Source organism: Drosophila tropicalis, unplaced genomic scaffold (assembly GCF_018151085.1).
Source record: "Drosophila tropicalis isolate 14030-0801.00 unplaced genomic scaffold, ASM1815108v1 contig_573, whole genome shotgun sequence".
In the NCBI taxonomy this organism is placed as follows: Eukaryota; Metazoa; Arthropoda; class Insecta; order Diptera; family Drosophilidae; genus Drosophila; species Drosophila tropicalis.
Window position 1 is genome coordinate 2,747,689 of NW_027173049.1, and position 11,874 is coordinate 2,759,562.

An 11,874-nucleotide genomic window follows, 5' to 3' on the forward strand; every position below is an offset into this window, starting at 1 on the left:
GTAGAAATGGTGTCAACGCTTCACCCAATAATTATCTCGGTTTGGGTTTTTTTTATCCTGCATAGAGTGCGTACACTCTATGGAGTGTACCAGTAAATACTCCAGACAAATTCGATATAATTTAACATTTTCCAAATTGAGCAAGTACAACTCGTCCATTCTGAGAAAGAATATGACAATTATCCATTATCCAGTATTTAATTCAATCACGATTATTTTTGCTAAGTGAAACGTAAGTTCCAAATTTAATACAGCTTGGTAATGTTATAGTAATACACATATTTTTAGATTTCACACCCCTGTTCATCTGGTTTTAAAATATACCAAGTCATATACTATCTGGCCCACTGTGCAGTGGCTAGAAACAAGAATCTATCGATAGTTGATATACTAAAATTATCGACATTTGACGAAATTCCCATTTCTTACTGGCAGCCGGCGGAGGCAAGCACGTTTATTTTTGTTATTTACTAGAGTTTAAATAAAACATTTTGGCTGCCAGTGCATATATTTTAAAAATTGTTTTCTAATCCAAAGTATTGCAGTCGGTCATGTCGTTCAATATTAAATGCCTCCACAAATGCATTTCGAAGTAAACGTTTACGCGCCGCGTACACTTAAAAAACAACAACAAGTAGGCCAAAAGAGAAGTTTTCACTGCAAATAAGCCATGGGAGATTTCGCCGATTTTAATTTGGATGAATTACTCAACTCGCCATCGGGGTGTCAGCCCATTTGCATCCCGCAATCTTCAGGAAAGCGCAGCCGGCTGGCCGAGCGTATAGCCGAGAGCGATGAGCTGATACGCCAAGTTAAGCACCTACAGGGCGAGCGCCAACAACTGGCTGATCTGCAACGCACAGCTCAAGAGGTGACAGACCTGTATCAGCATGAAAAGAAACAGCGTCTTGAATTGGAACAACAGGCGAATGAATTTGGCGAACGATGCAAATCGTTGGAGAAGCAGCTAGATGCCCAGGTATTAAACTGTGAGAGTTTGCAAGAGGAACTTACTACCCGAGGACTGCCTGTGGATGCCAAAGATTTGGTGGAGGTGTTCATGCAACTGGCCCAGAGGGCGGGTGAAGACATAGGGCTAATGAGACGGGAACAGAATATGATAAAAAAGCTTAAAGACTTCTGCAAGATGGCCAAGATTAACATGCCAACTGCAAAAAGCCAGACTCCGAATAATGGCAGTTGCCGGCGAAAAGGCTTTGGAACGTTGGGTGATCTGAGGACGAGCAAGGCCACTCAAACCAATGAAGCGGTCATTCCAAAGCGTCCTGAAATGTGTTCCATGGGCGTGCAAGTTGGTATGCGTGTGGAGATGCAGGATCAGGGTACCCAGCACAAAAATACAACAACAACCAGAGGTACCACTACTGCATCGTTCATAACGTACCAAGATGCGGGCACATGCTTCCCGGAGCCTAAGCCAAAACTAAGTGTTCGCCAGATCCTTGATGAAATGCTATCCTGGCACGATCCCCAGGTAATAAAACCAATTAGTCCCATAAGTGATAGCATGCTGCCGGCGGACACACAGCCCTACACATTCGTCACCTCAAGTGTTGGAACCTGCACCACGTTATGCAACGTTCAGCGCGAGATTGACTTTGTGTCAATCAACCTGCCGACACAAATTAAAGTCTCCAATTCCCGCCCACCATCGAGGGCCATGTTTGACAGCGTCAAAGACGAGGCGAATTTCGCTTCACACCATGTCAGAGAGATGCTCAGCTTTCTACCTCGCCCAGAGCTGCCCAGCTGCCTGTCCAACGTACCAGCGCATGCCTTTGAGGAGTTGTGGCAGGTATTTGGGCAAATGGTCTTGGGCTTACTTCAGCGTCGTTCAAATGCCTCGCAAACAACTCAGCCGAACTATAGTCAAGCCGATTTCGCCAATTGGCTGTATGCTTTATATGAGGGGACACAGTTGCAGGAGCAGCAGATGCCACGACACAATGAAAAAGCATGCAAGGATCGAATGGGAGATGAATCTACAGCTTGTGAGGATCCTGGCATTACGAGTGACCAAAGTTCAGAGAACCTTCATGTAGATCTTAGACCCATCCTACTGCCAGCAAAAAATTATCACCGGGAAAGAGAAAGCAAGAAACAGAAACGCAAAGGTAAAACCAATTGGCGTGGTAACTCCAAAAAAAGACGCAAGAGAACTGATTATATGGAGGCAAGCGAAATGGTTTGTGATATTAGGAAAAGAATGGAACCGTTGTATACCCAAGAGGAACATATTGCATTGGAGCACCCTCCTCAAAGAGGAGTTTATCTGGATTCTGCTAAGGAATGCCTATTGAAATCATGTTCTGTCTTTGATCCTGCAATAACCTGTACAGTAATCAATAATGAATGTGAGGCGGCCCCCTTAAAACCCATCGAGGAGCTGCAGCAGCTTCTTATACCAAGTATAGAAAAATCTCAAAATGAAGCTGGTGCAGGGTCATTGGATGTTGCAAAGTCCTTCGACAATACTGCTAATGGAGCACAAACAAAAACCATCGAACAATTAACAGAGTTTCCTAGAATTAGTCATATAGACCGAGTTGCAGCGGTACCCTCTAAAAAGTCACAAAACGAAACCACACTGCCATATTTAAACAAGAACCCACAAATGGCTCCCGAGCCAAGTGGATTGCAATGTGAGCAATCTGGAAACTGCTGTGACGCTTCTCCAATACAGAAATCACTTCACAGTGAATGTGCTATTCAATTCCTCACCAATTTAAACTCGTTCAATGTGTCCAACTGTGATAACCTGGAATTACTACTTAACGAAGAAGAACTTCGTTTGTTACAGCTGACCAGGGAACAAACAAAAATTTCTCCATGCAAAACTAAAGAAAGGAACACAAATGAGTCGTTTCAGGAGAAAATCGAATCTTTCTCCAATGTAGATGCCGAAACCATTTTACAAATCACTGACGCCACAGAGGTCTCTGATTCTCTAAAGCTTGCTCTATTCGGCAGTGATTCAGAATCGGAAGACCTCCCATTGGAGCCGCTGAAAGATACCGTAGATGCAGTTTCTGAAGACGATATGATCAGCGAACCGGGAATTCTAATAATTGATGAAGAGGAAATGTCTTCTAGCCAGTCTGCTACTCCCACTTCTTCACCTTCACTTTCTTCGTCACCTCCATCTGCAAAGCGCAAAAGTAACCGGAGTAAAAGTAAATCTCCTTTAGTTTGTGAATTTCGTATTACTCGTCAAAGAGCTAAACAATTGCTGGAGGAGCAGACAATACAAGAAGAGAATACAACGGAGATGCCAAAGAAAGAGACCTCTGAGGAGGAACCTAAAAAATATTCCAATTCCTTTCTAGAAGAATCCCCGACATCGCCTAGTCCGACCTCAGCAGCAGAAGACTGTGTAGAGATGCCAAAGAAAGAGACCTCTGAGGAGGAACCTAAAAAATATTCCAATTCCTTTCTAGAAGAATCCCCGACATCGCCTAATCCGACCCCAGCAGAAGAAGACTGTGTATCTTACAAATGCCCAATAGAGATTCCTCTCGAGCGAGCTCCAATTCTCCATCAGGAACCTACTTCTTTGTTAAAGCATGTAATAGCCATCACCAAGGCAGAGGTCAGAGAACAGAAAAAAAAGAAGAATTATACACCACCGATTTTTGATGCACTACGTCCAAAAATAGTCGAGTATTTAATGAACGGTCCAGATCTAGAGTCAACCTGTAGAGATTTTGGAAATGCATTGCAAAGGATAACCAAGGACGAACCAATACTCATTGAAGCCTTGATCAACACAATCAGTCAAATGGATCAATCTAGCCACACTGCCCAAGAGATTGAACGTTTAATTAAGGCCGTGCATTACCTAAGCACAACCACCTTCATTACGATTATACAAAACTTCATGAATGCCTTAGAAAACCGCCTGATTAAAATCGGCAACGAAAACGCATTAAAAACAAACATAGCTCTGAAATTTGTGAAAGTATATCTAAAGCTAATCCAACTTCAATCGAGCCTGAGCCAAGAAGTGTATGTGAATCCTGCACGCCTTTTAATCGTCAAGATTCTCTATCACTATGACAGAGATATGCCCGTGCTAGTATTGGAAGTGCTTACTGAATTTCCCACGGTGTTGCCCCATCGCGAAGAACGTAGCTATGACAATTCAGATCCCATTATTACAGTCATCAAGCATCTACTGATGAACCGAAGGTATGATGTGCACGATCCCCAGGGTGCAGAACGTACATTGCTCTCTAAGCTACGCTTCGAATATCACTTCCAGCCGTATGAGCCGACGCGCCAGCAAGTGGTCCAGAATCTTGTAGAGAAACTAAAGGATGGAAAGTTGCAGCAGGATCTCACGTATGCCTTCGCCCTGTTTTGCCGGCGCGGGTATTTGCATCATTTGCAGGTGGTCAACGAAATCCTTGGCAACCATTTGATGCCGTTGGCATGCAGCTACTGCAACCTGTCCACCCAATGCGAAGACTACGACGATCGTCTTCAAGCTTTGCTGCAATGCATTTCAATGATTGTAAGGGAGCTGCCGCTGGACACAGACGTATCTGGCTATATTGTGCTTTTTAAACATCTTCTGATGGCGGTGACAAGACCGGGAGTTCAGGAGGCTGCCGTTCAAGCCATACTACGCTTGCAGAAATTTGGCTTCAACTATGCCTTGGACGCTTTACAGAATTATACACCCAACTATACGTTGACTCCTCTAACTAGGGCTATGATGTGCAGTTTTGCTGTTCGCCGTGAAAAGTATCATCGGCCCCAATGACAAAGAGAGCGGGGTAGAGGGAGAATTCCCGGATGATTCCTTTGTTTTAGGAATTGCGACTATTTATTTGTGTATTATATATATTTATATATATAGAATTTGAATTAAACTAAATGCTAACTGCAATTGATTTATACACTTTTTTTTCTTGATTTTTGGACTTAAGAACTAAAATACAGAAACAATTGCACTTAGAAAGGGAAATAGGGAGGGGGTGTTATGTATAAAGGGAGTAACAATATCCATCAATTGGGTTACCAACAAAAAATTTTAGAAAGAAAAGCGAAATTTAAACATTTACAAAAGTTTGTTGCTACGACTGTACAAATAACATTGATATATGTATGTATATGCAGGCTGGATCTGCAAGCCAAAATGCCTTGGGACCTGAACTTTATTTGCCCGTCCATCAGGTAATGCGCGGATGGTGATGATACTTAGGTACTTTTTAATCATGCAGCTTTGACTTTGCCACTAAAAGCTCGACTGGAGAGGATTCCCATTGATTCTTTTTGCTAGATTAGTTTGTTCAGCTGAAAGTATTAGAAATGAGTCAAACCTTGTATTGAAAACTAAAACACTAACACACTTAGTAATAGATCATACCAAAGATCGACGCTGATGCTCCTTCTCCAGAGCGACCTGAGCCTGTTGCGGCGAGAATTTCAGCACCGCTGAAATCACTTTTACCAGAGTCTCGTTGTTTGTATTTCCGGTTAGATACTAAAGCAAGATATCGGAATCGTGTACAAAATGTTGGATTAATAAAATCAGTCATTCATACGCACCTGGAACATTATGTTTTTGAGATACTCAAACTCCGTATTAGCTGGCACTCCACTATCACTATGTTGCATGGATACCTGTAGATACGCAGAAAAAATAGATTATATTACGATGTAAAAAAGGGATAATTCTAAGCTTAGCTGACCAGTGTTTCATCCAACTGCCGCGATAACTTGGCATTTTGAAGCCTTAGGCGCTCATTTGATTGTTCGAGTATAAGGAAATTTTCACATTTCTGCTCTAGGAATAGATTTCGATTGGTGACATCTTGGACTTCGTTCATAATCTCCTTCAGTTTGGCCTCTAGTTCGGCCTTTTCGTCGACTACCACCGACTGTTTGATTGTTTTGGGCGCCAAACTGGCCATGAGTTGTTGTGCTTGGATGCCAGCTCGCAACGTTTCGAGTTCATTGATGCGTTCGGCCATTTGCTTGTTATTAGATTGCAGTTCATCAATTTCCTGTTGCAGATTTGATTCAATTCCATGACTCTTGTACTTTAACTCTTCCAATTCTCTCTGTAATTCGTCATTAATGCTGCGCAAATTGTCGGCGTCTGAATTTAATGGGGGAACTGAAGTATTCGAGGATGATTCCTGTTTAAATGTAGCCGGTTCTTTGGAAGCGTCTTCGATAATGGCCTGAAGCCGCTGTTGCTCCTCATGTGCCTTGGAGAGTTCCGCTTGTTTTTCCAGGAGCTGCTGTTGAACTTGAAGCAGCTCTTTTTGAACCGTATCATTCTGTTCGGTGACAAAACTGGCATGCTCTTGTTGTCGGCTCAACTCCAGTGTTTGTTCCTCCAATGCAGATTTCAACTGCTTTGTTTCCTCTTTGGCTGCTTCATTTTGTTTATCCTTATCAGTCAATTGGTTTGCATGTTCCTCGACCTTATCCTGCAATACATATAATTCACACTGCAACGACTTTAGTTTCTCCTTAACCTCGACACTTTCCGCCAATTCCTGCTCCAGCTGTTTGGTGTGTCTGTTAAGATATTCATTCTCAACTTGAATCTCCTCGAACCGAGCCAATTTGTCTGAGATCTCAGCTGAGTTCTCAATATTGTCGTTTCGTTGAGACAATTCGTTTTGGAGTTGGTCGATTTGTATGCTGTATTTGTTTTTCAGTTGCTCTATTTCCAGCTGTAAGGCGTCATTGGCCTCATGTAGACGTTCCACATCTCCATTAGCGGCACTCCATCGTGCTTGCAGCGTAGATAATTGAGATAAATGTGCCGCATTCGTAGCCTGGACCTTCTCCTGCACGCTTTTCTCAGCCTCCCTGAGAGAATCTAGCTGTTCCCGAAGGTTTTGAATAGTTAGCTGCATTTGGGATTCTTTTTCAAGGCTTTGGTCGTGTATTTGAGAAGATTCGCTTAGCTTTTGGTGAAGCTCTTGAATGGTCGCTTCCAGTTCGAGCTTCTTTGCCAAGTTTGCGCCCGCTTCCGCTTTTAAAATTTCTTGACGAAGATTTTCTATGGTTTCCTGCAGCTTAGCTTCTTTAGCCAAACTTTCGACGTTAGCTTCTTTAACTTCCTTAATTTGCTGGCTTAGACTATCACAAGCCTCACGCAGGTGTTGCTCTTTTTCCAAATGGGCGGTTTGTAATTCTGCCAAATTCGACTCCGTATCTTTCAGTTGTTGCGCAAGATTTTCGAATTGCTTTTGTTTTTCCACATCAGACGCATTGGTTTTGCGCACGTTTTCCTCAGCCTCCTTCAACTGACATTGCAGATTCTGGATGGTTTCCCGCAGACTTTGCTCATTGGCTTGGTTTTCATGGTGGTTTGTTTGCAGTTGCTTCGCCTCATCTAGTTTCAACTGAAGTTCGTGCAACTGGGTTTCCTTATGTGCCTGATTAGCCTCCAATTCGACTATGCGCTCGGATTGTTCTCTCACTTGATCGATCTGTTCCTGATGCCTTTCTCGTAGTTCCAACAAATTCTGTTCATTCTCATACAGTTCCTTTTCCAAGTTCGTCTTTGTTTGGTTCAATTCCGCACAAATAACATTCTGGGACTCCAACTTATCCTGAGCTATCAAATTTTCCTTTTCATAGGCATTGCATTTGTCCTGGAGCGTGCGATAATCGTGGTCCATTAGTTCTTGGGCATTCTGCAGTTTCGAGTGTTCGTCAAGGACTTGCTGAATCTTCTGTTGTAGTTTTGACAATTCATCCTGTTTCGCCTGAACTTGTAGTCGAAGATCGCTGTGTTCTATTAACTGTTTCTCCAGATGATTGGTTTGCTCTTCAAGAAGGCAGTTGCGTTCGGCAAGTTTTGTGTTCTCACTCTGGATTTCCTCCAACTTGGTTGATGTAATGATATCCTGCTGCTGTTTCTGCTGCAAATTATTAATATGTGACTCCAGTTCTTGTTTTTCTTGCTCCAATTCTCTATGCGAGTCCTGAACCTGTTGCAAATGTGTTTGCATTGTGCCGATCTCCCCTAGAATGGAAACTACTCGTGCTTGAAGATCTTCCTTCTCTTTTTCCTTTTCTTGGGACTGCAACTGAAGTCCCTCTATTGCTGCCGCCTGTTCGCTAATTTTGGCCTGATTTTGTTCCTGTTGCTTTTTTAATTTATTTAATTTTGCGATATTGGATTTGAGTTCCTTCTCCTTAACCGAAAAATCTTGCTGACTGCTGCTCATAGACTCCAGCTGTGCTTTCAAATTGCTTATTGTTTCACTCTCGGTACTAGCGTGTTGTTCGTTCAGGATTTTCATTTCGTTTTGCAATTGTTCCAATTTAAGCCTGTGCTGCTCATTCTCAGCGGATTTCTCAGAAGTCAAGGCAGCTATAGTTTCCCTTTCAATTTCTAGACACTTTTCAGAATCCTGTGCCTTCTGTTCCAATGCATCCAATCTCTCCTTCAGTTTCACATTTTCATTCTGCACATGCTGAAATTGTTCCTCAATATCTATTTCTTTGTAGCGCTGAACCATTTCATTCAATTGATTATTATGTTGACTCAAGTCCTGCAATTTCTGTTCATTTTCTAGTTTATGGGCTTGCAGTTTTTCTTCTAATAATGCCACCTGCTGCTCTTTGGCTGCAACAGTCTCCTTGAGAAGATGTTCTGAAGCCATTAACTTGGCATCGGCTTCCTGTTTTGCCGACTGCAATTTCTTCAACTGAGACTTTATTTCATCCGTTTGGGTGTCTCGCTCTGATTCCAGTTGTTTTAGTTTCGCCTGCAATTGTCGCAATTCATTGTCTTTATGATCGAGCTCGGCGTGGATATCCTGCTTGGTTTGAGCCAAGAGCAGAACATTCTCTTCCTCCTGCTTGCGCAGGGCCTCGTATTTATCCGTGATTTTCTCGAGTTGCTGCCTAAGTTGTATTATTGTTTTATCCTCTTCAACTTGGCTACCATTTGCCTTTGTCGCAGTTTCATCCAGATCGATTAGCTTTTCGTTCTCGCCAGATCTTTCCAGCGCAGCTGCAATGTTATCAGGATTCTCGCCCAGTAATTTTAATTTAGTTTGGTAGGCTTGCATTTTGCAACTCATGTCGTCCATTTCGATTCGCAAGGCTTCTTCCAAATGTGCTTTAGCCTGTTGCTCCAATGTACATTGCTCTCTTAACTCGCTGATTCTACGCAACGCCTTGTCTTGGGTCTCTACCAAAACCGACTGCAAAGCAGAAAATAGTGATTATTTCATATCATAAAAAACTGGAAATGAGTCATTTTCATACCCTGGCCTTGGTGCTATCGCGCTCCAGTTCCTTATACTTCTTGGCCAAGTCGGTGTATCGACATCGATATTTATGATAACGATCTAGCGACTTTTTGTATGCATCATATAGCTGATCCTTAGTTATCACATCCAAACGAGCAGTCGATGCGGAATCGTCAAATTCACTGCTAGTCTCATCCAGATCTGACTGAAGGTGGTAGACCTGAAATCAATTGATTCCCAATAATCTGTTATTCCTAATACGTGCGGATTGCCACTTACGGCTGGCGCATCATAGGTTGGCAGGCGAAAGGAGACGTCGCTGGCCATTGACGAATTGGACAGTTTTCGAGTCCTTGGTACCGCGCCTAGTCCATTCAAAGACTGTGTGGAGGAACGTCCTCTCAGCGAGGAGGCACTAGTGGCCGGTAATTTCTGGATGCGGTATGGTGAATTTTGCGGTGTGTCTGGATAGATAAGTGCATAAAATACAATGCAAAAGTGTATTAGAAATTTTAAGATTGATTCGAATCAGAGATAACAATTACCTTCCTCTGTGATGCTAAAGAAATTCTCATTGGTAGCACTGGTGTTGGTATTGGTGTCGGAACTGTTGGGTGTGCTGGATGATGATGAGCTCACTGCGGCCTAAAAAACAGGTAAGAGCCGTTATAGTGTATTTCTTGGGGTGTTTCGTTTTTCTCTTTTTTTTTTGCGAATTAAACAGCAGCTGGGCATTTGGTTCATTTAAGAAAATGGGTCAAAATTGCAATTCTTGCTATATTTTCTTCCACTCCCAGTCCCAGTCATTCCACACATACACTCACACACACGCGCACACAGGTAGCGATTGTGTTGGTGTGCGTATGTTTTCATTTTCATGAATTTTCTATTCGATTTTCTGTCTTACTTGGGCCGCATTTGCGAATTGCTGAAATTTGGACGGCGACGCCTTCACCTCCTCGATAAGTTTGTTTTTTAGATTGGCAAACATCTTGAGGCTATTGTTGAGCTAATTGTTTGCAATTTTCAAAAACATTAATAAATGTAAAATAAATACGTGTCTGCGACAACAACTACAAAAAACAACAACCATACGGAAGTGCCAGTGCTGGAAATTATAAAATGCATTGAGTTATCGGTTCGTCGATAGCAAAATGTAATCGGCTGCAAGGTTTGGCGCATAATTTTGAAATACAGGTAACATAATTGTTTTAGGTGCACTCTATATATACATACATAAATAGCTCTAGTCGCACCCAAAGTCAAAGCAAACATTTAGTTTTTTGTTGTGACAGATGAGTAAATTTAGTTTTCATTTCGAGTTTTGATACTGGAACGCACGAATATACATACATAGATAAAATAGACGCAGTATAATATAATTTGAACGTGTTACTAAATTTTAATCGACCAGATATGATTCTGAATTTTTATACTTTTATGCGAGGATTTGGCGAATTCGGTGCCATGCTCCTCTACATGGTTCTCGGCTGCATGAGTGGTAAAGCAACCAGTCAGGATGCAGGTTCTCTTCTGATCTCAAGTCTACAGTATGGACTGACTGGAATGACTGTTATGCATATATTTGGATTCATATCGGGAGCCCATGCCAATCCCTGCGTATCGATTGCTTGTTGGATTTTTGGATACATACCCATGGACATGATGATGCTCTATATTTCGTGCCAGCTTACTGGAGCTTTGACGGGGTACTTTCTTCTGCTGCAAATGTTGCCCCAGGAGGTGATTGATAGCAGCAAGCCGGCAGTTTGCGTGGTGGAACCACTGGCTAGCCTCTCCAACCTACAAATTGTGGGCATTGAGTGCTTTCTCACGTCTGTATTGGTAATGGGCTGGTGCGCTCTGTGGGACGTTCGAAGTGGACGTTTCCTGGATTCGGTTACCTTAAGAATGGGCTTTCTAATTACGGCCTGTAGCTTTGCGGGGGTATGTGTACAGATAACCTCATGTTTAATTACTCAACAATAGTTTTAATGAACATCTTTCCTAAATTACCCGGTAGGGTACATTAACCGGTGCCTCAATGAACCCCGCCAAGACTCTGGTGCCCACTATATTCAATGGAAATCCCGAAACAGTTCTGCTTCAATTGGGTGGCCAAATATTGGCCTCCGTGGTAGTTCCACATATTTGGCAGTTTGCCTGCACGCCACGTTATCGTCTTCTTGAGTCGGTTCCCCTCAACCAGCCATGTCTCTGAAGGTTTCGTACTCTACTGCGCTAATAAAAATTTAAATTTCTTAATGTTTAAAAGAACAAAGTGATGGTTTGTGTTTAGATCAGAATAAGATATTGCAAGACTGTTCTTATTTTCATTCAAATATCGAATCAATCAGGGATGCGTATACATATTTGGATTTTTCCAGGGGCCCATGCCAACTCTGGACATGATGTGCCATAAATGCTGCCTCTGAAGGTAGTTGATGATAAACAATCGGCCGTTTGCCTGGTGGACCGACTGCTAGTCCGTATCGATAATGAGCTGGTGCACTCCGTAGACGTTCCCTGGATTCGGTTACCTTGGCCCGTTGACAGGTGCCACAAAAATCTTTTTAATTGATTTTCGTGAAAAAACAATATTGGGACAGAATAGGAAAAC

General features: G+C 42.5%; 3 protein-coding genes across 3 annotated transcripts; 2 read left to right on the plus strand and 1 right to left on the minus strand.

The window, feature by feature from the left end:
• The first annotated feature begins 418 nt into the window (after window positions 1–418).
• Ice1 (Interacts with the C terminus of ELL 1) lies at window positions 419–4,916 on the plus strand. Its single transcript, XM_068288193.1, has one exon. The coding sequence runs from the start codon at window positions 671–673 to the stop codon at window positions 4,784–4,786; it is 4,116 nt and encodes a 1,371-aa protein (XP_068144294.1). The 5' UTR covers window positions 419–670; the 3' UTR covers window positions 4,787–4,916.
• Window positions 4,917–4,938: 22 nt separating this feature from the next.
• Window positions 4,939–10,354, minus strand: Golgin245 (Golgin-245). The gene is made up of 8 exons (XM_068288192.1): window positions 10,162–10,354; window positions 9,800–9,899; window positions 9,534–9,718; window positions 9,271–9,474; window positions 5,718–9,206; window positions 5,575–5,649; window positions 5,393–5,509; window positions 4,939–5,319 (listed from the first exon to the last, which is right to left on the minus strand). The coding sequence occupies exons 1-8, from the start codon at window positions 10,243–10,245 to the stop codon at window positions 5,302–5,304; spliced, it is 4,272 nt and encodes a 1,423-aa protein (XP_068144293.1). The 5' UTR covers window positions 10,246–10,354; the 3' UTR covers window positions 4,939–5,301.
• A 195-nt stretch (window positions 10,355–10,549) lies between these two features.
• On the plus strand, window positions 10,550–11,535 carry Eglp1 (Entomoglyceroporin 1). Its single transcript, XM_068288194.1, has 2 exons — window positions 10,550–11,201; window positions 11,278–11,535. Exons 1-2 carry the CDS (start codon window positions 10,671–10,673, stop codon window positions 11,473–11,475), a joined length of 729 nt encoding a protein of 242 aa, XP_068144295.1. The 5' UTR covers window positions 10,550–10,670; the 3' UTR covers window positions 11,476–11,535.
• The last annotated feature ends 339 nt before the right edge of the window (window positions 11,536–11,874 follow it).

Excerpts from the sequence above, each read along its gene's own strand:
- Ice1 (XM_068288193.1), top strand. The coding sequence starts at position 671 with ATGGGAGATTTCGCCGATTTTAATTTGGATGAATTACTCAACTCGCCA.
- Golgin245 (XM_068288192.1), bottom strand. The coding sequence starts at position 10,245 with ATGTTTGCCAATCTAAAAAACAAACTTATCGAGGAGGTGAAGGCGTCG. Across the intron at positions 9,719-9,799 it reads CTTTAGCATCACAGAGGAAG|ACACACCGCAAAATTCACCA; the intron begins GTAATTGTTATC and ends TTATCTATCCAG. Across the intron at positions 5,510-5,574 it reads TCAAAAACATAATGTTCCAG|TATCTAACCGGAAATACAAA; the intron begins GTGCGTATGAAT and ends ATCTTGCTTTAG.
- Eglp1 (XM_068288194.1), top strand. The coding sequence starts at position 10,671 with ATGATTCTGAATTTTTATACTTTTATGCGAGGATTTGGCGAATTCGGT. Across the intron at positions 11,202-11,277 it reads CGGCCTGTAGCTTTGCGGGG|GGTACATTAACCGGTGCCTC; the intron begins GTATGTGTACAG and ends ATTACCCGGTAG.